This window comes from Biomphalaria glabrata, chromosome 14 (assembly GCF_947242115.1).
Source record: "Biomphalaria glabrata chromosome 14, xgBioGlab47.1, whole genome shotgun sequence".
NCBI lineage: Eukaryota > Metazoa > Mollusca > Gastropoda > Planorbidae > Biomphalaria > Biomphalaria glabrata.
Window position 1 is genome coordinate 6,552,053 of NC_074724.1, and position 26,393 is coordinate 6,578,445.

The 26,393-nt window shown below is 33.2% G+C and overlaps 1 protein-coding gene across 3 annotated transcripts; it reads left to right on the forward strand.

Moving 5' to 3' along the window:
* Positions 1-25,755, forward strand: LOC106058306 (uncharacterized). Of its 3 annotated transcripts, none has more exons than XM_056010037.1 (13): positions 1-719; positions 4,169-4,465; positions 8,368-8,489; positions 10,477-10,690; positions 11,230-11,415; positions 12,569-12,649; positions 15,607-15,687; positions 19,311-19,356; positions 19,557-19,585; positions 20,619-20,678; positions 20,782-20,886; positions 23,781-23,855; positions 24,975-25,755. In XM_056010037.1, exons 1-13 carry the CDS (start codon positions 650-652, stop codon positions 25,070-25,072), a joined length of 1,464 nt encoding a protein of 487 aa, XP_055866012.1. In that variant the 5' UTR covers positions 1-649; the 3' UTR covers positions 25,073-25,755. The 3 variants fall into 3 exon arrangements, with proteins under 3 accessions (XP_055866012.1, XP_055866011.1, XP_055866013.1); XM_056010036.1 differs by having other exon boundaries at positions 9-719; positions 23,733-23,855; XM_056010038.1 differs by lacking the exon at positions 1-719 and having other exon boundaries at positions 4,169-4,272; positions 23,733-23,855.
* Positions 25,756-26,393: the final 638 nt, after the last annotated feature.

A 26,393-nucleotide genomic window follows, 5' to 3' on the forward strand; every position in this document is an offset into this window, starting at 1 on the left:
CTCATAGCTGACAATAAAAAATTTAATTTTGTAAAAAGTTTTCATTAATAATAACTAAAGATCTTTTTTTTTTCTTTTTGTGTAAGAAGTCCTGGACCAGAAGTATTTTTATTTTTTTGAAGTACGTTAGGTTGACAATCTATTTCAAGTGTTTTTGAGTAGTGCTGATTACTATCATTATTGTCGGGAAAGAAATTTGAGAGAGAATAATTCATTTTCATACGATTAAAGTCTCTAAAAATAAATGGAGATGTAGGATAGGAAATCAATCCTTGTGCTTATATTTTTAAATTTAAGTATTCGCAATGAAAGCATTTCTACTTTAATTTTATGTTCATTTGTGATTCCTTGGATAACATATGTTCGAAACTTAAATGTTTTATATTGATTTAAAAGCTTCTTAGAAGCAATAAAAAAAAAGAATATATTTATTCTTTATGTCTGCTTTGTCGATTACAATGGCTCCACTTAGTCTCCAAATATATTTCCCATTTAAAATGCTAACTCGTTAGGTTGAGAATCACAATATGACTAATCTCATTTAAAACTATTTTTAAAGTAGCGTTCTTTTAAACGACAACGTTTTAACCAAAATAGATATTGTTTAGCGCTACGATAATGATTATTTAAAACTATTTCTGAAAATACCATGCTGAGTTATGTTTGGAAAATCTGTTTGCATATTTGGATTATTTATTCATCAGTTCAATATTGTTGTGGTAAGTTCGACTTAAAATTATAATGTATAAATTTCTTTGAAAAAATAAACAAAAAAAAACGCAAAATACTATTAATGTTGTAACAATTAAACTATTATTAAAAGCTAATAACTCGATTAATGTACAACTTTCAATTTCACATTATTAATTGAGATATAAATGTAATAATAATAATAACAACGGTAATATCTTCAATTCCAAAGATAAATGATGAGTGTAGTTTTTTTTTCCACATTGTCACGCAAACCAAGTTGCGATATACATGAGCTTTTTTTTTTTAAATATTATTATTCTAATTTTTTTTATCGTAGGTGATCTTCAAAGCCTAAATCTAAACATGTGGGGTATCTTCAAATGGTTTTATTTGCAATGTAGTAAGGGCCTGTCTAATTCATATTAGAATATTTTTTCAAGTAAAATATTATTGAAAAGGTCATTTTTTAATAGGATGAATAATGAACTGTCGCTGTCATTTTTTTGTTTAATTTAATTGCAAACCCCCCTGGTAGGGGGTTTTAGATAGATAGATAGATAGATAGATTGATAGATACATGCATACATACATACATACATACATACATACATACATACATACATACATACATACATACATACATACATACATACATACATACATATAAACATAGATGTAGATATAGATAGATAGACAGTCAGATAGATAGATAGATAGATAGATAGATAGATAGATAGATAGATAGATAGATAGATAGATAGATAGATAGATAGATAGATAGATAGATAGATAGATAGATAGCACTAGCGCTTCCCCAGACCCTAACCCTATGCATAGACGTGAGAAATAAAAAAGCAGTGTAGTCAAAGGGGTTTTGAGTTTAAACTCCCCTATAATGGAGTTTGAAGCTAAAAAAAAATACCTTTTCAATATAAAAAAAGCAAATTACACACTAAAATTATTTGAGCGTAGCCAAGCCAATTGTGGGTTTTGAGTTTAAACCCCTCTTCTACAGATGAATCCAGATTTTTTTGAGCTTATAATCCCCTTACAGAGCTTTTTGAGGTGGAAAACCTCTATCTTCATATATTATTCTAAAGCAAACTACAGTTACCATGGTTTTTTGAGTTTTAAACCCTCCAACAGATGATTTTTACGATAAAACTTCCCTTTTCGATATAAAATCTATAGAAAACTACAGTCACCTAATTTCAAGAGCGTATTTAAGAGAGTTTACACATTTTTACCAGGGGAGGGTCTAAGTCAGTAAGAATAGCACATTAGGTTTTTGAAATAAAACTTTTTAATAGCAGGAAAATGCACTGTAGATACCTCAGAATATGCATTTTGTTGGCTCCGAAAGAATGAGGGTCAGAATGTAATAAAGATTATGTACACACACACACACTTACATACATATAAAAAAAAATTTCGCTTGGGGGGGGGGGAGAAAAAAAAATCCCCAAACCCCCCCCTCCCCGAAAAAAATCCTGGCTACGCCCATGATATATATATATATACATTGGTTGCTGGTTATTGTCTATTTGAGTGGAGATGTTGCTAATCAATCTGTTTAATTGAGATGTTATGAAGTACATTAGTGAGTTTCTTAAATACAACTAACCAACAGAAAAGTATAAAATATAGAATATAGATCTCTAATAATGGCATACCGATTTACATGAAATTTAGTAAACAGTTTCCTTTTACCACCTAGCTAGCGAAGAACCGGATTTGAAATATTCGCTACCAGAGCATCGTAAATAGCGGGAAACCACAAGCTTTCTGTATTTTATTGTATTTTTCCATAAAGGCCACAGTCCATACTTAAAGCATTAAAAAGATATTACGAAAATAGGACTTCCTGTATTTTATTACCTTTTTCCCTTAGTAAACTTTTAAATTCCTCACATTACGTGAGTTTACCTTTAGATGCTGACTAAATAAAAACAACAACAACAACAACAAAAAAAACAACCTAAGGCATAAAAAAAGCTATAGTCATTTCGCTACATTCAAAAGTGGTAAAACAAACAAACAAACAAACAAAACTCGATATTTCTTTATTTAGAGAACACACTTAAAAGTGTAAGTGGGGAACGAGAATGTAACATTCAATTGTGGCTATCGGAGGATGCTTAAAAATTTCGAAGTTGTCATTATAATAACAATGGGTAGAAAATTGTCAAAGCGGTTGTCTGTTAAGGTGTCGCTTTTGTTTGTTTTACATGTTTCGCATGTTCCTTCAGAGGGGAAGATAGATTGTCTTCCTAGTCCTAATCTCCCGCAGGACGACGGGGGATGGGAGAGGGCAGGGTTTCGATAAACCCAAAACGACAGTCCAGCGCGTAAATCGCACGACCAGGCAGCCATTCTTTGTGACTAGGTGTGTGTGCGAAAGGGGGCACGGTCGAAATCTCTCTAAATAATTATCTTTGTAGCCAAAACAATTCTGTACACCAGGATAAAATCATGGAAAGATAACTCTTTTATTTCTGCTAGTCGTACTACAGTTACCCCACTTAACTTTCGAGGCGACAGAGGGCACAAATCAGAAAAAAAGGAGAGGAGGAGAACAAGTAATCTTTCTCTTTTTATACATTCTATATTTCACTATATGTAAGTGTGTAATTTTTACACATGTCAATATCTGGTGTCATTAAAATAGTTGCATGTTTTTTGTCTGTTGCTTTGTTTGCCCATTCGTATAGTATAGTCTTTACTTTCCTAACCATGGCCACCGCTTCACACATATTTTGAGGAGTCTACAGGTCATTCAATGTAGTCGAGATTCCTGCATCAGGTCACACTGTTTCTTTCTACCAGTTGAAAATTTCTGGAGAAATGCCATCGACGAAAATGTTGCTCTCGAACTTCGCAAGATGGCTATGTTTGTTTTGTTTGCGAACATTGGGATAACTATGGCGACGCCCTGTCCGTTGTTCTTACTCACGGAAGCACAGTCATACACTCTTATCAACAATACACTGCCACTCATTACGATTGACCGCTCGTCTAGTGCTTGCATGGAGAGATTTGTGTCAGCTGGCTACATACACAAAACTACCCTTATCAGCATCACCACCAGAATTATAACAATAGTATGCTAAGTGGTCGACTCTGCAAAACAAATGACTTGTCTAAAAAAATACGATATCACTATCACTTATCAGTAGGCAGGCGTTTATTCAATAATAAAATGTGTGGGTCTTGCCCCAAGTTGGGCGCCATTTGTTAAGACAAGAGACTCACAAGAAGTAAATCAACATCCGACTAATCTGTATATTAATTTAATCCCGTTTAAAAGAATATATTATCACTAGAATGTGTACATGTCCATACATTTTAAATTATTTACACTCATTAGAACTATTTGTCATTCACACCATTCTCCGCTACGATCTAAAGAAACAGTAATATTCTATCTTTAGTAAAGAATACTTTTTATAACGCATTTCATATTTTTCTTTTACAGAAATGTTGTTTTGTGATTCAGTCGAAGAGAAAGCAAATGCTATACTTCAATTTCCAGAAAATACGTCCCAAAACGATAGTTTTGTTTATAAAAATAATGAGAAAGTATGTATTTGTTATATGAAACAAAAGAAATGCGATTTATTTGACAAATATAAAAATAATACTATATGCAGCGTTGACAACACAAATCTAACAGTAACATTGAAAAATGTCATGAGATCTACAAACAATGATACCAGCCAATGTTGGGCAACCAGAAAGAATTCCAAACAACTTTGTTGTTTTCAGATAGTTAGTAAGTTTTTAAAGGAACTAAACTGTAAGAAAATTTCAGCAGTTGTACTAACTATATTATAATGTGTCGTGTCAATATATATATATATATATATATATATATATATATATATATAAGAGGATAATACTCTGGATATCAAGTAAGTACGCTTTTCAGACGTTGCGATTTATGGGGCAGGAGATGCAAATGTGATTTGTTTCTGTGTCCAACCTTGTAGAAGGTGTCATGTGGCCACCACAACAACCAACCACCTTTAAATCTCCCAAGTTATGTCCGGCACCCATTAGAATGGATTGGACTTAGAGGCGCACTAAAAGTCGCGAACTTTGAAAATCCCAGTCTTCAGTGAGATTCGAACCCATAAGTTGGAAAGCCAAGTGATGTTTCACTTAGACACCCAAATATGGGAAAAATCGTCTCCTGAGTCGTAAATTGGAAAAAAAAATATGTTTTGGTAATTGCATTGTTTCTTTCATTTTTTACATGCAATAATTTCACGTAGCCACGGGAAATACTACGTTCCTCATTAATCTTCGATACTACATTTCAGAAAGGATAGTTTAACATAATACTATCAAGTGAAAAGACAATGGAGCTCCATCGATTCTATGTTATTGTTATGATTCTTTCCTTAATTTATCAAGCCTTCTGTAAACACTGCTCATTACAACGCATCTTAATATAAAACAAGAATTAGAAAATAATGTGATCGTAAAATAACAATAAAAAAACACCCAAAACGACACAATTAGCAGGACAATAAACTGACTGCAAATGCTTTAATGTACATAACCTTACATGACAAAAGAACGGGTGATATGTTCATACTAGTACTTGTAGTACTGTCTTCTAAATTTAATTTTAAGTTAGCACGCTGACCTGTGTCGTTTGCCTAAGTTACGTGTGTCTGTAGGTAGCAGAAGCATTAACCCTTTTGCACCGTCATCTGCGTTACAGCATTTTTTTAAGAATCCGAAACTTATGAAAAGGCAACTTGTAACTTCTATAATTTGTATGCTATAGATGCTATTCGTGTACTTTGTGATTTGACATCTGTGTCAAATAGTTAGCAAATCTGGAATGTCCAGGTGTGCAATTTTTTATAGAAAATGTGTATTATGTAAAATATGTGTATGTCAAATATGCCTTTAATATGTAAGAGTTAAGGTAAACAATTAAAGTACTTGTAATCTATCAGGGAAGACAAGGTAAAGGAAGATGTCTGTAATGTGAAAATAGAAGTAAGATGTTCCTAGAAATTAGATTTTGTCGTCTAGGGGTCTGAGGGCTTTGCACTGGGATTTTGTGCCTCCTCATGTGGCTGGTGAGACCTATGTGAGCCCGGAATGTTGGGCTAAACACTGGGCAGGTTATTCCAGCTGGAGCTAGTCATTTGCCTTGCTTTTTTTTCTGACGCTTTTCTTCTGCCAGCGCTGTTCTCTTGTCCTCTGCAATGAATGCGCCAGTTTTGACAGCGCGACAATATAATGCTCTATCATGTGCTTCAGTCTCCCAAGTGGCAGGGCAGTGCTATAGGTTTTTAGAGATGCTTTTAGGGTGATCCAGAAGCGTTTTATTTTTTTCACCTTTTGAGCTCTTGCCGTTCTATAATTGAGCATAATGTAATTTTTAGGGATGTGGGAGACTTTCATGCTACAGATGTGGCATGCTCATCGCAGTTGAGCCTGCATCATAATTGTGTGAAAGCTTTGAAGGTCTTTAGTATGTGATATTATATTCTTGCCACTTAGGACTAACAATTTAGTATTTTTTTGAGCACATCATGTAAAAGTGCTACAGATATTATTTCATTCTGCATACTGTCAACATTTCTGAGGCAAATAGCGATGTGGGGATGATGGCAGCTCAAAAGACTCCAAGCATGTGCTTGTAGTAATGTGTTGTCTATTTCCAAGATTTGTAGACAGTCTACTTAAGATGCTCTGGCCTTGGCAATACGCAGGCCGATATTCATTTCGATATTTCGTTTCAGGAGAGTGTGCTGCCAAGGGAGGTAAATATGTTCACTTCCATTTTTTTCCTGTCCATTTAATGCTTGGATTCAAGTAGGCTTTACCTTGAGCAGGAAAAAAAAATTCTTTCTTTTTTTGTGTGTGGTTATAGTGAGATAAAAAGTCAGAAAATACTTTTGAGAAAATATTGACGATTGATTTCGGAGCATTCTTTTAGTGCACAATCGTCATGAAACAGCGGGTCCCTTATGAATTTCTAATTTATTTTGCTTGGAGACACTGTATGCTGAATAGGCGACCATCAAATCTTTGTATTATAGTTATTCCGTTGCTATCTTCATTACTATCTTCAGTATATTTAATATATGTACTATGTTTGTATATTATAATTACTTTCCATAGCAACGGAAAGGTCCATCCAGGATTTAATATTTGTGTATTTATTGTAGTAGCGACCATGGTGCAAAAAGGAATATTGCGCCTTGTATTCAATACTATAAATGGCCACACAGAGACCCAGAAAGAAAAAAAAAGGAATAAATAATGATGTTTCGAAATAGAATGTGAATTATTCAAATCTAAATATGACATAAATACTGTTATTTCAAATTTACTGAATATCTATTGATGCTAAATAATAGTTGATCAAGCCTTTACTGTTGGCATTATTAACATTTTGGAAGGTTTATTATTTGCTAAAATGTTATCAATTATTTCTTTTAAGGAAATAGTACCTTGTATTATGATTAGAGCTGGGTTTTTTTTTTTCGCTTTTAGGCACGGGCCAAAAAGTCCGCCACACCGTTCTATAAAAGGCCCAACAACAGAGACCCTAGGCTGGGGTGGCCGTCCCTGCATAGTGCGTGGCAGTTATAGTATAGTAATATGAGGCATATGGTATATGGTTGTCGCTGCACTAGGCTACTTATGGCGAGGGGACCTAGGACCGAGGTACGTGGTACGTTCCCCTTACTCGGTCCATGGATGCTACTACTGGGGTCCCTCACACTTGCGAAGAGCTCCCGCTCCAAGCCTTTTCTTTGCATTAAAGCCTTTCCAACGATCTACGGGATTATTGCGCCTTCGGGGGTACGTCTATGTCAAAGCATTCTCGTCACTCTCAAACACCAATTTATATATTTAATCGTTGCTACTACTGGGGTCCCTCACACAGGTGAAGAGCTCCCGCTCCAAGCCTTTTCTTTGCATTAAAGCCTTTCCAACGATCTACGGGATTATTGCGCCTTCGGGGGTACGTCTATGTCAAAGCATTCTCGTCTCTCTCAAACACCAATTTATATATTTAATCGTTAACACATACTTTTTTGTCGGACAGCAAAACGTAAATAATTCAACCCTCTACGGACGCAATATTTAAGGAATAGCAATAACTAATTATAAAATATGTAAAAATAGAATTCAAAATAAAAACAAATAATGATTTAGAATTAAGTCGTTGCTTAAATATAAATAAACCCTAAATTTAGATATGAGCACTTTATGGTAAAAATGGGTAATATATATAAATTAATAATTCATACATTAATAATGGATTTCCCTCAGAGTTGATCCGTGTATTCATTGACCGAAAAGCAGCAGAAATTTGAATTTAAAGTTTTACATCTCTTAGGTGGGTAATCAGTACAAACAATCGAGTATCTCCTGCTGGCTGCTGGTGTAGGTGTCAGTTTCTTGCCTTTGCTCCTTTTCATGTTAGTGATAACAGATCTATTTGGCCCAATAGCTGAGCCGCTATTGAAAGCAATGGGCTGGACTGGTGGTCTGAGGCTATTTGTGGCGCATGCCATTGGAAATATTTTATAAGTAGAGGTTGCGTATATTAAATACCACTTACGGAATAACAACCTTACTGAACTGTATATCTTTTTATATAACCAATTAAAATGTTTCTATTAAAAAACCAAACAGGTAAAGCTGAGAACATGACTTGCGTATCAAGATCAGAAGAGAACATTCACGTCTCATGTAGTGCCACTAAAGTTTTCCCTAAGGCCATTTGTATGTTTACTATTAGCAACAGTTCTACTCAGGTAATTGCATATTATATTAGGTGAAATGTATTGAAAATTATTATCGAATATATCGCATGTAATCCTTTATAAGATAAAACAAAATTGAATTTAAAATAGTATGCTCATTTTGTTTTTGTTTACAACAATAAAACCTCTAAGAACAAAGCATTAAGCCACAAACACGATTTACTTGAGCGAAACTGGATTTGTATTTGTAGGTTGGGAACCACCACTCACTACAAATGTTGTAGATTGAACATGTTACGTTAGCGCAGAAAAAAAGAGTGCATTGAGCATGCTTAAGCAGCTAGGAAGACCAGAGCGCTTTGAGCATGTTCTAGAGGAGTCACTCTTGACTGCACATTCAGTCTAATAGAACGGATAAGAATGTAAAAAAATAATAGTAAAAATAGTTCTAGATATCTGGTGAAATTAAAAGCTGCTATTAGGGCCAAGAATTGTGAGAATATCCTTAACTCGATGTTGTTGACAAATGCCAAGTGCTGAAACATAGATGAGGCAATTAAAAATTAAATGGCAGAATGTTAACATTTATTAAAATCTGCATACCTAGGTCGCCATAATCAAGTAGCGAAATTATAAAATCAGCAACTGATTCGTACTACAAATACTCACCACATGTGGTCTTCAAGTCAACCGATTACCTATTATACTGGGATAAACCAATTTTGACTGACTAAATAGTAAATTGAACCGACCATTGACATTGCCGTACCACTATTCCACAATACAATGACGACTGAAATCGAAATGCGAACAAAATATGAAAATCTAAGCTTAAAAAGAAGGAACTAAAATGTGTGTTTTGTCAGCCTACGCAAATCGCAAGACGAGCGGTCAACGGTTAGGACAGGCCAGTAACGTCGGATGTAGTTATCTGATGATGTGATCAACCAGAATGGTCGAGTGTTTTTCTGTCTGTTTCTGAAAGGCAAGCGGTTACCCTCTTAAAAGAGCAATAATGTGTCACATTCAAGACGATTAAATACAGCACAGTTTACTAGACTCGGCTTGGTTCAGTTCAGTGTGGTCCACAGATGTGGTTCTGTACGGCGCAATACGACGGTTCGGTACGGAGTACTGTCAATACACCTCACGAGTACAAAACGATGTCTTGATCTTGATCTGTGATGAGGTCCGACACAATGAGCCCAGTGTGTGAAGCCAGTCCTGAAGGGTGGAACCCAGTGTAAGTCCGGGATGTGGCGGAAAGGCCAGTGTAAGTGTTGATACGGCAGTCTGTATTATGTATTACCAATCGTATAATATAAGCTATGATTTATTGAACATTAAAGTATTGCGTTACTTTTAATTCCTGCATTGTCACGTTCTTTGAGTTGGTGGTGTCCGGTGGAATACTTTGTATAAAAAGGCTATACAGTGAGAATCTAAAAAATGAATTTTGTTATTATATCTAACGGCTGAATAATAAAGACTAACCTAGCAACACATTTAAAGATTCATTGCCCAGAATTCAACTGTGGACGCTTGTTTTCCACGTGAAGCAACCTAAGCACCAATCTAGAGTGTATTCCGTGCTTCACAACTATTCCATGTCACCATACAACTAAATAATGATGTGACAAGCATTCCTAAGAGAATCATTGTTACCTGTCAAAGAGCATTATTCTTTACAAATCCTCAGAAAAATTTAAGTGGGCATTTAAGAGGGCTACAATAAGTTTAGTTAACTTTTAACAAAGCTCAACCTGGTCTTGCGGTTTGCGCGCTGGTAGATCGTTCAGATTTATCCATGGTCCATGGTTCAAACCCTGCCCACTCCCATTCCTTGACGTCCTGTGGGAGGTTTGGACTAGGAAGTAAATTATCTTTAACTCTGAAGAAACATCCGAAACATGTAAAACATTTTACAAACATTTTACAACCCTGCCACCGTCAGAGATATAAATTTAATGCACGTTGATAATAATAGTAATAATAAAATTATTGGTTGCATGTTACATATTGTTTTTGTTTTTTTTAGATCTCTCATATGATTGAAAATGCGTCCAACTCAATGTTCTCGCCTGAAGATTCAACTAATGACATATTTTACTACAATGCTTCCTGTGAGATTTATCACAACATAACATTGGAAACAGTTGGCAACTACTCAATAATTGTGTCAATATATCCAAATATTGAAAATAATAGTAAATTAATTCATGAAACGAACAGAACTCTAAACATCTTATTTGGTAGGTTCAGTAGTACTGCCAATATAGGAAATAAAATAAAGGATCTTCATGCGATGCTTTAGTCGCACACGTAATAAGATACTAGAACTCGTCATTGTTATCCTGGCCGCTTCAGAAGATGGACGTTTCTTAGTGGGGATTGTGATATGAGACCACAATGTATCTATGTGTGGAGGGATTTTGTGTCACTCCATTGAATTATGTAAAAGCAAAAAAAAAAAAACAACAAAAAAAAAACAAAAAAAAAAACCACTAGTGGTTAGATAAGTTTGAGGTTGTGGGGGTTATAGAATTTCAATTGTGCTGACATATTGTGCCATAAAAACCAGTGGTTTGTTCTACATAAATACATAACAAATATTTCATTGGTATCAGCTAGTAATACTAGTATGCATGTAAATAAATAAATAACAATACAAATAAATAAAAATAGTTAAAAATAAATATAAAATATAAAAATAAAAAAATAATAATAAATGTATGTATATATATTGAATATATATAATTACTTAATTTCATTTGTTTTTTAAACATTTCAGAAAAACCATCTATTCAATTTTCAAATTGTCTAGCAAGCGTAGTGGCCCATGTTATCGTCAGCTGCTCATGTCAGATGAAAGGATTAGGCTCAGCAAGTGCAACTTACAATTGGTTCAACAACCATAGCAAAACTTTACTTACTAACGAATCTCTGCTAACATTCGTAGCTACTAAATATGACACAGGTAATTTTAACATTAACTGTACTTAGGCACTAGACAAAAGTTTAAAGAACTATTTAAAATCATCCTAATGATCTTCCCGTACAATAGAAACATCTTTCTAAAGTTTTCTTGGGAGGAGAAGGAAATGGTAGGTGGGTTCGTTGAATTTAGCGTTTTTTTTTTCTAGAGACATAACCTTACTAGTGTAATTTAATTTCTCAACCTATAATGCTCGCCTATCAATGGAATGAAAGCCTAAAGCTCACGCTAGTTTGTAAAGAATCTTGTAGTTATAAACTATATTTATAATTAGTCAATTAAAAAAGATATATCTTTGATGCTTTAAAAAACTCAACTTCGTTTAATATTTTCAATTATACTTCCGTTTACTCGTATGGAGCCATCAACAAAATGGATTCTAGATATTCTTTTAAATAAAGAGATTCTAGATTAAGCAGTCTTTCTTAGTCAAACAATCAAATTACTCGAGTGTACTATCTTTGTTTTGACTTCTTTTTTCCCTCGAGCGAAACGAAGGAAAATAATTCCGTTTATGAGTAGAGTTTTAAGAAACAATGTTGTACTAATAGTTTTTTTTTCTCATGCATAGACGTGCAACTGGAGGGCTTTATATATACAAAAAATGGAGACAAAAATGTTTTTGAGTACTTTTTTAGCATTTGTTAGCTCAGTGGTGTATTATGGTTCAGATAATTTTTTGGTGTTTTTTTTTTATATAAAGGCTATTAAAAAAGCACATTAGTGTGAGTTAAGCAAAATTTGAACTTTTTATTTTCAGGTTGTTTTCTTTCTCTAAATTTGCTCAGTTTCAAATATTTATATGATTTTATAACTAATTTAAAAAAAAAAAAAAAAAAAAAAAAAACAATTGGACTTATCTCCTTTTAGATTGAATAAAGTACACTCATATAAAGTGATCTCTCGGTTGTGTATGTGGGAGGAATGCTTTACCTACCTCTGACTAAAATGCATTTTATTTAAAAATAAGTATCATCTTTATTACTTTTTCTCGTAAATAATTGTTATGTTAAGTTTATTTTCATTTTATCTACATTTATTATTATTTACGATGATTTATTCCGCTTCATATTTTATTTCCAATTATTGTAATTTGTGTTTGTGCCTAGCATTTAATTCATTTTTATTTTCCCAGCTTTTCTGTGTGAAGCGAGAAGTGATACGTTGAATGTCACTATAACCAATGTTTACAACATTACAATAATAACAGAAATGGGTAAGTGCTAATAGTCGCTAGGACAAATGTTACTGATTCGGGCCTTCCATTCAAGCATAAAAAGCAACGGCTAGGTCTAAGAAAATATAACGATATTTCATGCCGTAATATACTATCCGTATTCCTTCGTGTTACCAATATTAATCTCTTTTTAGTTGTACCATGAATCAGTGCCGTCACCACGGTGCGGCTAACTGAAACCAGATGTTATAGAAGGCCTCAACACTGACTTGTGTCGTCACAGCCTGTGGGCAGTTTAGACCAATATCTCGTTGCCAGATCGTACAGACCTGATTAAATACTTTCATTGACTGATGCACATGCTACAAACCTTTAAAATAAGTGTTAATTATATTTAAAAATCCAATTGTTAATGACATTTATTCAATACGTATTTCATATTTTTAAATTCAAGTTTATTCAACTTCGAAACACAGCATCACTTGATCATGTGTCCTTTGTTAAACGCTTAGACGGAAACGATACAATATTATGCTGTTATCAAAATTTAATCACGATCTAGACCAGAATATATGTACATATGTCGTCCCTTTAATTAGCAATTGGTCTGAGGAGCGCTTAAAGCTCCAGCAGAGTACCTGGCGCCAAGAGCTTTTAAGCATTTCTGAGCTTCAGAAACTCATTCTAATTACGTCTAGCTTGTACTATTTCTGCTAGTAAGAAAATGAAAGGTCACATAGAATTATGAAAGGGTGGGAAATGTGACAGACATCCGACTTCATCCGAGGCAAATCACCAGTGTTTATAAAAAATTTTTACCGCTAGCATCCCTCAAAAGGTTAAGTTTTCATTTCATAAAAAACGTGTTTTATAGATAATTTTAAAATTTGATATATATATATATATATATAGCCAAAAAAGCTCTTTGTGTTAGTTAGGCATCAAGTTCCCTCTCCATCTAGCAAGGTAGTCTGGAGGAGAGCCGTTAACTCCTCTAAGTACTTTACTGATCATTGAGCTTTATTAATTCTTCCTCTTGTGTCTACAGATGAACTTTCTACCCTTAGTAAGAAGAGCCCATGTCCATGTTAAAATATAACGGACTAGGACGTTCTGATTATGAATAATACAATCCAAATAGTAACTTTTTTTTCTTTAAATGTAACTTAGCCACAGCAAGCCTTTCATCAACTCAGAGTACAGAAATACCAATAAGTACCTCGGCCAATTTTACATCAGGCAATATTTCTTTATTAATCAAACCTTATATTTATACTTATTTGTAATTTATATTTAAAGCGCTTGGCTCCAAACCGGGGTATCGGGTTCTAATCCTGGTGAAAACTGGGATTTTAAATTTCGTGATCCTTAAGCGCGCTAGCGGATCCAGGGGTGGGAAGGATGCGAAATGGACTATCGCCCCCCTGGTCTCACCCACTCGGCTAACCTCCGAATTTTAGTAGAGAAATCACACAATGTGTATACGAATTCTTTACTTATGTTAATAATATATGCTAATTATTAATATTTTAACTTATTTTTGGTTTGTGTCGCCCCCCCCCTCCTTGTATTTTGACCGCTTTGGTAGGGTGGGGTGGGGCGATTGCATCAATGCTTTAGATTTGGGGCTGTCCAATTTTTGTTGATGTAGAAATCACAGTTTGTTAACATAATTGGTTATACATGTATATCAGGGGTGGCCCACAGGAATGCTTTATGCATATACAGAAATCATTTGTGTCCACAGTACTTTATGCATATAAATGTTCAATTATATTAAAAACATAATTTTAAATATGTATATCAATTATGAAAACATTGATTCTTATGATGCAGAGGCTAAAGAAACATTGTTTCTACATGTCATTCTAAAAAGTTTAAAGTAAACGAATGATATTCTTTTTGGCAATATTTCTAAACATTCAGTCAAACAAAGTGAGGACATCATTTTCTCAACGCTAGGTTTAACAACGTACGAAGCCCGTGCTTTGAGAGACAAACATATACATTTTTAAAAATATAAATTAAAAAGAACAATGTCCCAATCAAAAATACTAAATGGGAAAGTTTTCACAAAACTGCTTTGAATATCTAACCTATTATTAACCCAATAATCTCAGTGATCAAACTCATCAAAGCTAGAAAACTAATCCACAGGCAGTGCCAAGAAGTATTTGAAGATTAGGAAAGAAAAAATTCCGATGTTCTGTACCAGAGTAGTATCCATTGATTTAGCATGTCAAGGTACTGAGAAGAATATTGGATCTCAAAGAAGATGTTATATTCCTTGTTGGACATCGACTGTGATTTTGTTACTAATATTTCTAATGAAGAGTGGAAGACAGACTTAATTTTTTTCATTGTACAAATTGGAAAGGGTTGTTTGCACCAGAAATGTATGTGCATGTTAAATCTTTCAAACAGAGCTTTCCATTTCTTCAAATGAAAACAGGTTTTGTCATATTCCTTTGTTGGAAGGTCAAACTATTTCTAGTGAAATGGTTGAAGAATCCAAGACCTATTAGGATTCCTTGATTGTGGGAATTGAAAGCAAATTTTAAGACGTCAAGAACTTGGAACCAGTTCACAATACCCTTAGCTCACTTATTTGTGCAAAAGCTGATTTAGTTTCAGAGGACATACCTCTAAACAAATTATGACGCAAACCAACGCATAGTCAACAATTATAATGCCTTGTCTTTTTTGTTAGAAGATCAAGAGAGCGTGTTTCATTTTACGTGGATAGACAGACCCAGTATTGACCTAGATGTTATATCTCACGAAACGTTGCGGAATCTTAAGAGACGATTTGATGTGAAGAGCTCCCCTTCCAATCATTTCTGCTGATAGAATTACTCTCAATTGTCAAAGGGATAACGCGCATGGACGGAGCTTTATGGACCTTTTCCAAAGTTGACGTATGAATATGATTTTGTGTTAATAATACATGTTTTTAAGTAACATAACATGATCATTTCTATTATTTTTTTAAATAGGAAACTATGTTTCAATAATTATAGTAATTATTGCTATCATCATCATATTCTTCAGCACTGTTTTGTTATCTCGATATGGAAGTAAGTCTTGGTTTTGTTTTCTTAGGAGTTAAAAATTTAAGGCATAATAATTCATAAAGATGTAAAATGTATTATTAAAATGAATTGAGTTGATTAAAAAACTAATTACCGAACGCCCTGATTTTAATTGCCACCTGATAACCTTTAGTCTGGCTATTATTCATAACTAGCTTGGCATTACCTGCGGCCTGCGGGTCTAAGTTTGTGTTTACTGATGTAGTGGATTGGATTTAGATGTATGTTAAAACTAGCTAATGATCCTTTCACGTTATTTCTCTTTCGCTACGAAAATAAAAATAGTTTTGCGAAAATGGGTTTACCCGAAGCTATTAACTATAACTATTAAAAACGAAAAGAACGATAGCTTTGTTAAATGAATGGGATTATAAAGTGAACAATTAAATCAAATAGTTTTTAGTACGTGATTCATGAATGAATATAGATCTAGGCCTATCTCAACCCGGCTTCGCAGCTTTCGTAAACGAATGCAGTCTATTAAAAATGCTTTAGAAAACCAAATTTGAATGTTAATTTGATCAAAATATAAAATGAATGGACTTTAATTAGTATGTTCATGTGTTAAAGTATAAAACTATCTGTGCGAAGAGAAGTTTTATCATCTTAGAGTTGAATTAGAGTTTTAGATCTAGGGATGTGATTATAAAGTAAACAATTAAACGAATTAATTTTTAGTAAGCGATTCATTACGGAATTGTCTAATGAAAGAATGTTCGTCAGGAAATTTGCAGTCACAGATATAACGAACTAATTAATGCAAAAATGCTTTTGAAAAACAAAATTGAAGGTTAATTTTATTATATAATGAAATCAATGGATCTTCTTTTGTATTTTCATGTGTCAAAGTAAAAAACTATCTGCGCAAAGTGTATTTCTTAAAATTAGGTCTAGGTCTAAATCCTTTTGATCTTTTCTCATGTCAACATTGTAGACAAGGCCTAGATCCATAAAATATTATAGCTGTAATAGAGTCGGACAACTTTATTTTTTTTTTAGGGTCTTAAGTTTGTTTTAGGGCTACAATACATACATTAAGGTCTAAGTTGGTACACAAGAAACATTCCTGCCGAGTTTTATCAAGATTGGTCAAGCGGTTTTGATGTCTATAAGTAACATACATACACCTCACATTCTACTTTATAATATAGACTAGACATATGTTACCCGCGACCCGCGGGTCTTTATTACTTTCGATATAGTCACTGAGAGTGTTTTGTAAACAATTAAACGAAATAATAATGTAATAAGTAAAGCGAATGTGTCAATGTAAAAATAGTGTAAATGAAACTATCAAATCAGAATAGCTAATAGTCTTAAATCCATTTGTTCAAATTAAAACATTTGCTTGTAGGCCTACATAAATTTGATTAAAATTTGATATGAATAGACTAAATTTTGTATGTTCATGTGTTACAGTATAAAGTAGATCTTGAGGTAGACATAGATCTAAATCTACACTAATCTAGAGTTAATAATTGGCTTTTATAGAGTTTATTCTGTGTTGCGCATTCTTGACCTTTTTTCATAAATGAATATAGGCCTATCTCAACACGGCTTCGCAGCTTCATTTAGCGAACAGGGAACGAATGTATTAAAAATGCTTTAGAAAAACAAATTTGAATGTAAATTTGATTAAAATATGAAATGAATGGACAATAATTAGTATGTTTATGTGTTAAAGCATAAAACTATCTTTGCGAAAAGAAGTTTTATCATCTTAGAGTTCAATAAGAGATTCAGGCCTAGGAATAGACTCAGTAGAGAAATGTTTTAATGTGTAACCATTTGGTAATGTCTAATGAAAGGATGTTCGCCAGACATTACCCGCGGCCTATGGGTCTAAGTTTGTGTTTACTAATCTAGTGGATTGGATTTAGATGTATGTTAAACTTAACTAATGATCCTTTCAAGTTTTTTCTCTTTCGCTACGAAAATAAAATTAGGTTTGCAAAAATGGGATTACCCGAAGCCGATACATTCATATCTATTAAAAACGAAAAGAGCGATAGCTTTGTTAAATGAATGGGATTATAAAGTGAACAATTAAACGAAATAATTTTTAGTTCGCGATTCATGAATGAATATAGATCTAGGCCTATCTCAACTCGGCTTTGCAACTCTCGTAAGCGAATGTAGCTTTAGAAAACAAAATTTGAATGTTTATTTGATCAAAATATGAAATGAATGGACTTTAATTAATATGTTTATGTGTTAAAGTATAAAACTATCTTTGCGAAGAGAAGTTTTATCATCTTAGAGTTGAATTAGAGTTTTTGATCTAGGGATGGGATTATAAAGTAAACAATTAAACGAATTAATATTTAGTACGCGATTCATTACGGTATTGTTATTGAAAGAATGTTCGTCAGGAAATCTGTAATCACAGATATAACGAACTAATTTATGTAAAAAATGCTTTTGAAACACAAAATTGAAGGTTAATTTTATTATATAATGAAATCAATGGATCTTCTTTTGTATTTTCATGTGTCAAAGTAAAAAACTATCTGCGCAAAGTGTATTTCTTAAAATTAGATCTAGGTCTAAATCCTTTCTATCTTTTCTCATGTCAACACTGTAGACATGCCCTAGATCCATAAAATACTATAGCTGTAATAGAGTCGGACAACTTTTTTTTTTTTTTTAGGGTCTTAAGTTTGTTTTAGGTCTACAATACATACACCACGGTCTAAGTTAGTACCCAAGGAACATTCCTGCCGAGTTTTATCAAGATTGGTCAAGCGGTTTTGATGTCTATAAGTAACATACATACATACATACATCTCACATTCTACTTTATAATATAGATATTAAGCATTATAGAACTACCTTGATATAATTCTTAACTGGCAAAGCAAACGAATTTATAGACATTTAAAAGCTAAGTACGAAAAGCTTCTTGCAAAACATCTAATCCATATCAAAGAATAGCAATAAAATAGTCCCCCCCAAAAAAAAAAAAAAAAGAAAAAAAAAAAAAAAAAAAACATAAATACTAAATATAAGCTTAGAGAATAACAAAATACTTTCATTTATATGTGACACTCTCAGGATGCCGGTCACACCAAAAAGAAAAAATAAATACTCAAGACATCCGACTGTACAACAGTGAACATCTTCTCTTTATAAACCAATCACAAAGCCACAAAAATATATTCAGGCACTTGACAATGTATGACACTTAAGTACAGACCGCGGGCCATAACCTGCCCAACACGAGGTTCTTTTCGACTTTAGAATCTCATGTGCATAATGCATAAAGTAGCCGCCGAGGATATTTCCAATGAACTGTGCGATAATGTGGCCCGTGAAACATAGGTTGAAATGTATATGGCTACCTGGGGTGCCGTGGTGAGAAAGGTTGTGCACCAAAATACTACATTAATGACAGAGATACTTCAACATTATTATTTTTTGTCAAGGGGAAGCAATCTACGAAATTAATAAATCCACGACCCTTCACATTGTATTTTATTATTTTTTATTGAATTACATATCGTTATCTCTGTAGATATCAACCTACATATTATATGTACTTCTCATTGCTCAACTTCATGTATAAAACGATTTCATTTGTTAAATCTCTTTTTTAATATTCATAACAGACTGTCGGTCAAGGAACCTTTCTACTTACTTTACGTTAACTGAGGAGTAAGTTAAAATTGCTATATTCGCAAATGCCAAAGTACAAGTGGGCAACAGCTTGTAGAAGATGCCCTAATGCTTTAAACTGTTACCGTTTTATTATATTAGCTAACATCCTAAGCGACTGATTTTACACATACAAACTAGCTGAATCACAGGCCATACATTTATATTTTTACTCATCGGAAACTATTTTTTTCTTTCAGAAAATTTTTGGAATTAATTTATGTCACAGGTAATTGTTTATGAAGTAACAACTTTTTTTTATTTAATGATATTTAAAATGATTAGTATATTTGTATACAATTTTTTTAATGAATTGTTAATACTTTTATTGTGTGATCACCAAGGCTGTTAACAGTTCATTTAGTAAACTTTTCAATGATTCCATGTAGACGAAAGCAATCTTCAAAATTCATCTATTGCATTTAAATAAATTTTTTCCAAAAGTCTTTGTAGTAAAATTATTTTTTTGTTTGGAAAGGAGTATCACATTATTTGAAAAGAAAATTGCTCTTGGGAATTTCCGAATGTTCAGCATTATTGATTCAAGAGTTTAATTATTAAATTAATTCATAGAAACATTGTGCTCATCGTATTCTATAAGGTATAAGAGCTTAGATCTATATCATTGGAATTATTCAATACATGCAAAACACAGTTGTTTTTTAAATTTAAAATTTGCTTTAAGTTTATTGATAACTTATCTAGGCTTTGATATATTTTCGCGTAAGTGTAATACAAAATACGTCTAGATTCTAGATCTAGAAGTAGATCGAGATCTAAACAAGATCTTAAGAGTTCTACACATAATAAAGGTACCAATAAATAAATGAGTTTTATTCAATTCCCGCTGGCTTTATTGGAAAGATTCACTCAATCAAGAAGCTGACGGTGTCAACAATACGCTTCCGATACCCAATTGGAGCCAATTTTCAAATTATTTTTTTTTTAATTTATTTTATCCTAAGTTGTTTATTGAATTTATTGTCTTTTTTTTAATTAAATTTTTTACTTTTTTTTCTTGTTTAAGTACGCATTCTAACTAACACAATACAAGGAGGAGAATAATAAAATATGTAACTGTATACACTTTATGATCAATATACTAAGTAAAGCTGGAACATATGTATTATGTTCTATATATATATCATTACAATAACATTAGGCCTACATAGGGGCCTACAAATATTTGACCTATAAGTTTTATTATTACTATAGTACCTATTTTTTATTTTCTTCATCATCTATTTTTTTTTATTTTGCAGAAGATTTTGATAATGAAGATGTTTACGTTTTGAAAACAAACGTGACCAAAAAGTTACCAGGTTATTACTTTTAGTTAAGTGCAATGATATGTAACAAAATATTTACAGTCCGTAATTCTTTAATGTTTAACGAACTTACTTTTTTCTTCTTTTATTACAAAAGGACCTAATGTATCATGCCTGTCCTTGTCGACTACTGAGATTGAGAAAGTAGTTTCATTAAAGCTTAGAAGAAACGAGGATACCTATACAAGAATTTCCTACACAGGTAGTAGTTTTTTGTTTTACAATGCCTATATATCAACTCACACTGTCAATGGTAAAAAGGTTTGTACACGTTACTTCTTCCACGCCCAACCTAGGATGAAAATGAAATTTTGCACAATTATTTCTTGTACATGACCACACAAGAACAATTTTGTTAAATGTAATTATTTAAGACTGAGACTAAAACTAAGACTGCTTTATTGATCCTTACGGAAATTTGTTGTGATTACAATGACTCTTTTCTAATATAAAGACAACACAACAGAAAAATACACATAAATACAACAGACACAACATAAAGAGTTCATTCAGCGACTACACACAGGTGTCTTGGTGCATTTCATGTTCCCTGATCAATGAGTGGCGATGATAGAGTCTGACCGAGTGAGGTACAAACGAGTTTTTGTACCGCTCCGTTCTTGTTTTGATTGACAGCAGTCGCCCACTTCGCGACGACCTGACGTAGTTCTGATGGAGCGGATGGCCGTTGTCTTCCAAGCCTTTTAAAATTTTTCCTGCGCACTTTAATAAACTATGTTTAGTTATATATTGTGTTTGGTATCCCGAACAAGAGAAAGAAATTTTACTTGATTCATGCGGTGGTATAAGATAAATTAGTCCCATTATTGTTTGTACAAAGAAAAGATAATAAACAACTACAATAGATATAAAAACTATTTTCATAAGCAGCTCCCTGGCACAGTGGTTGAGAAAGCTGAAGAGGTCTTTCTTTTTAAATAATTACATTTATAAAGTGATCACTCCCCCCCCCTCCCCACCTACCCTTTTCCAACTGATCCAGACAAGTGATAGGATCATCTGTGGCATTTTACGTCTCGAAAGACGATCTTTTCCCTTTGCAACTTCTTGTGTGACTAAAGAGGCCAATCCTTGATACACAGCTGCGATCGCAGGTTGGGCATATGTAATCACCAGGCGCCGTTGCATTTTCACCCTTCTTTCTGCTTCTGTAGTGTATGACATCTGCAATCCGAGACCCTTCCTTTATGCTCACTCTCCATGTGGATCTATCCAGTGCCACCTCTTCCCAGCTGCTAGTGTCGATTTTTACGTTATACGGATGTATTTAAGTCATTGGTTAATATGCATGACTAAATGCATGACGCGTAGGACTTAATCATCTTCTTTTTTGAAGTAATGTCTGTATTATATAAGATAAGAAGACAAACGTGATATGATCATAGCGTATTGAGAAAGATAAAAGCTTGTCATCCACTGCCAGGAGCTAACTGGAAAATCTGGAACAGTAGCATCAGTTTTTTTTTTAAAGTATAATTAAATCTGTATTCTTGGCTAGTGGTCTATGTACTCTTATATTTTTGTGAAAGTTGGACACTGAACGATAAGGCGCAAAGAAGAAATCAAGCGTCTGAGGGCAAATGCTACAGAAAAATGTATATCAAATGCCAGGAAAAGAAGACTTTTGAGATTGTACTTTTACAAGTAAACAGTGTGGCTTGCAAATCGGAACAACTCCCCAATACTGTGACGATAGGAAAGCTGAGCTGGTTTGGGCATATTGTAAGACGGAACTAACTATAAAAATAATTCTTTAATGTACAGTGGAGGAAGCCTCTCTCTTGATAACCTGCAAAAAAAAAAGTTGCTGACTTGGAAAAGTGAAGAGATTTGGTTACGCGTCACAGCACGATTACGACGAAAGTCAAAGGACAGATGAGATAAGATATCACTCAACCACACATGTCATATTTACCCACTTAAAAAAGTTGTTTTATTTAATTTGTCTGCCTTTCAGTCTGTCAAGTATTACTTATGTATTGCAATGAAATCAAAGTGCGTTTCAAAAACATATATTTTATCTATTTCTAACATTTTTTAAATGTAGTCCCATATAATTCTTTACTTTTGCAAGTAGGAACTTTTTCATGAACCAAATTCGAAGTCTTTGTACAAGTGTGCAGTAAACATATGGTGACTTTGTTGCATAGTGCTTTTCATCTGTTGATGTACTCAACAAGTAGAATGAAGAAACAGGAATAATCTTGGAAAGAAAGGAGATGCCATGGTTAAAGAAGAAATTATGACAAAATTAGGTTGGAGACTATTTGTAATGATAATGATACCACAATAAAGCTATGTAGGACATTTGGTTTTAAAGAAAATATTTTTAATTAGGTTTCTGAGTAAATATTTGAGAAGCTTTGTGGAAATCGCACCAACATGAAGTCGTTGCTGGAACATACAAAAAAACACAACACATTTTCATACTATACTTACTACTTGTCAAATAAATATGCAGTGCTGTGACCGAGTAGTAAAGCACTTGTCTAAAGCAATATGCTTCTTAACCAAAGGGTACTAAGCTACGTTTAATGGGCTTTAAAGACAGTTATTTTAAAATTCGAAATTTCACTATTTGTCATACTTAAAGAAGTAAAGACAGTTGAATGCATACGTCTCCTGTCTCGGAAAACAATGGATGCTCCCATATGAGTCACTGACTTTGGTTATGTCCTGAGGTGGGGCAGAATCTGGAGCGACAGAACAAGCCAATTCTGGCGCGGCAGAGTTTGCCACAGTTCGTGCATGTGTATGCATCTCTCCTAGGTTCTAGCCGACAGGGCAGCTATCTTTTTCTTTCTCTTTGTTGCCGTAGCTTCGTTTATGGTTGTAGACAGTTGTAGTATTGACCAAAAGACGCCTTCGTTAAGTGTCCTTTATAGAAAACTATAATCTGCCCCCATAGATTACAAAGTCTGAAAGAATCCGACGTAATAGTAAGACTTCCTTGATTACTTTTACTTACTGCTTAAATATTTGAATAATTATAGTTTATGGTAACATTTTTCTTTCATTAAACTAAAGAAGCAAGCCATTATCACACAATAGACAGATTGTCTACATTATCAACAGAAACGACTATAGACGGTAAAGAGTCAACATGTGGAAGGTTTCAGTTGAAAAGCCTAGCTTTTGATATTAAATCAGGTAGAGTAATAGGTGATAGCTAATACCATTTGTATTTGCAAAATCTTTATGTAAGTTACAGAATTTACGTAATTGCTCAATTTCTAGAAATGTATGAGGTAACAAGGATAGTTGAAAACTTTATCTTAATAGATACATTTTTGTAAAGTATAAATTAAAAAAAAAGATTTTTTAAAATAACTTTTTTGTAACATAACTCATTTAGTTCGTCTTGAAAATAAAGATAGCTTTTTTTAGACAACGTTATTTTAGACTACAGCTGTTTAGGTAATTTGAGTTTAGGAGGAAGTTTACTAGCAACATTTTATTTTAACTCTTTCTCTCGTTAATTAACGTATGAATATAGATTGAATTGAGTTTTTGTTTTAAAAACTATAATTTATGTTGTATAAAATGAGCAAGCATTGTCCTATACTACCAAAAGAAACGTTTTATGATTACAAACAAAAATGTTGTTCAAGTTTGATCGTAACAGGGTAGAATGCAGCAATGTGAAAAATGAATAATTCTGTAAGAATGTGGAAATATAATTGAGGAGATAAAGATTAAAATCAAAGTTTAAATTTATAGCGCCTATTACTCAACCAAAAAAACATTTTAGATAGTATTTCCAAATAGCAATAAGTTAATGTACATGGGAACAGTTTTCTTATTTTCAATTTTTATGTGTACATGAGTATTATAATGTAACTCAGTCTTGGTCTTACGCTATTTTTCATGATTATACCGAAACCAATTGTTCTAGAAGGCTTGAACACTTACCTGCAACGTAACAATATTTGCGCGTTCTACACCAATAGGTCGTTACCACGTCTTAATTAAAGACCTATGACGAGGTAACGAGCTATTGGTGTAAACTCCCCACATTCTGTAACGTTGCAGATCAGTGTTCAGGCCTTCTATAACTATTGATATCGATTACACACACAGGATAAATTGAAATTAAAATATATATAGTAAACATTTACTTTTTTTTTTCATAGTAAATTGATAATCAAAATTAATGTAATTTTTTTTTTTCAAATTTCATTTATTTCACATAACAAGCATATTTTTAATGGATTTTTAATCTCTTCTATGTGTAATGTACTAATTCTGTGTTTTCATATTTGTATACAGATTCCGCCCAGTCTAGTACTAACGTCTCAGAATCACAAGGTGTTTATAGTTTTGCTCAGGTTAAGCAAGAGATCAACGTTTATGAATGTATTACATAATTTTAAAGTCTGACCATCTGCGTGTCTTTGTTTAAACTATTGATATCACAATAAATGTGTGTTTTGTGCTTCAATTTCTTAGATAGAAAGAATGCTTTCAACTGCGTTTGAAAAGAAGACTAATACTTGTTAAAAAGTGAAACTATTCATTTTTGTTTTGAAAAAAGATAAATATGCACAGTAGATATATACACTAATAAATCTAACCTATCTCGAACAAGGGAAACAATTTTATTTAAATGATAAGGTGGTATAAATTGAATTAGTCTCCTTTATTGTTTTGTAGAAAAACAAGTTTATAAATAGCTATAAAACTATTTTCATGAGCAGCTCCCTGACACAATGGTTGCCGTATCGCCTTGAGGAGGCCATAGCCCTGGAGTGCGAGTTTGTTACTCACTTTTTTTTTATAAATACAAATAAAAAGCGATCACTAGGATACACACTTCTTTCTCCCCCTCTTCCACCTACCCCTTTTCAACTGGTCCACACAATTGATAGGATCATATCGTATTGAGAAAACTAAAAGCAATGAATTGCGTTAAAAACAAAACATTTGGTTTAGATAGGTCTAATCGCACAGATTTGTTATTGGTAGTCTAGATCTATTACAAATTTAAATACATGACTGTTCCGAACTAATAGATAGGCCTACAACAACACTTAATATTAGAGTTTAAAAGCTATAAATGTGTGTACTTTGCTTTTTTATCTTTTGCATTTCTCAAACCAAAACTGTCTTATTTTGTGGCAATAAGATAAATGAATAAAACAAATTAAAGACATACAACATCTATTTCATATTGATACGTGTAACGTCCTATATGATAAAATATGCCTTTATTGATGATACGAGAATAATACAGATGTACTTCTTTTTAAAAGTAATATAAAATCTGGTTTCAATAGTTTTAACTTTATTATGGCCTGACCATAAATAAATAAATAAAAAATAGAAGACACCAAACTGTGTGAGATGAGGACACAGAAAATGTGGTACACTACAGAAAGGAAGTGGAGATGGGTTGGTCACACCCTTAGAAAAGATACCAGCAACAGAGCTAGACAGGCCTTACAGTGGAACCCCCAGGGCATAAGACACAGAACAAGACCAAAAAGAACGTGGCGACGCAGTATACTACATGAAGCCGAGAGGACAGGAAAGAGCTGGGAAGCCTAAATAAAAAGCCAGCAAGAGACCGTGGAGAGTGGCGTGGTTTTTACTGAGACCCTATGTCCCACGTGGAGCACAAACTAAAGGTGATGAGGATAAATAAATAAAGTAAATAAATACGGTATCTGCTATTCACAATTATCTCTT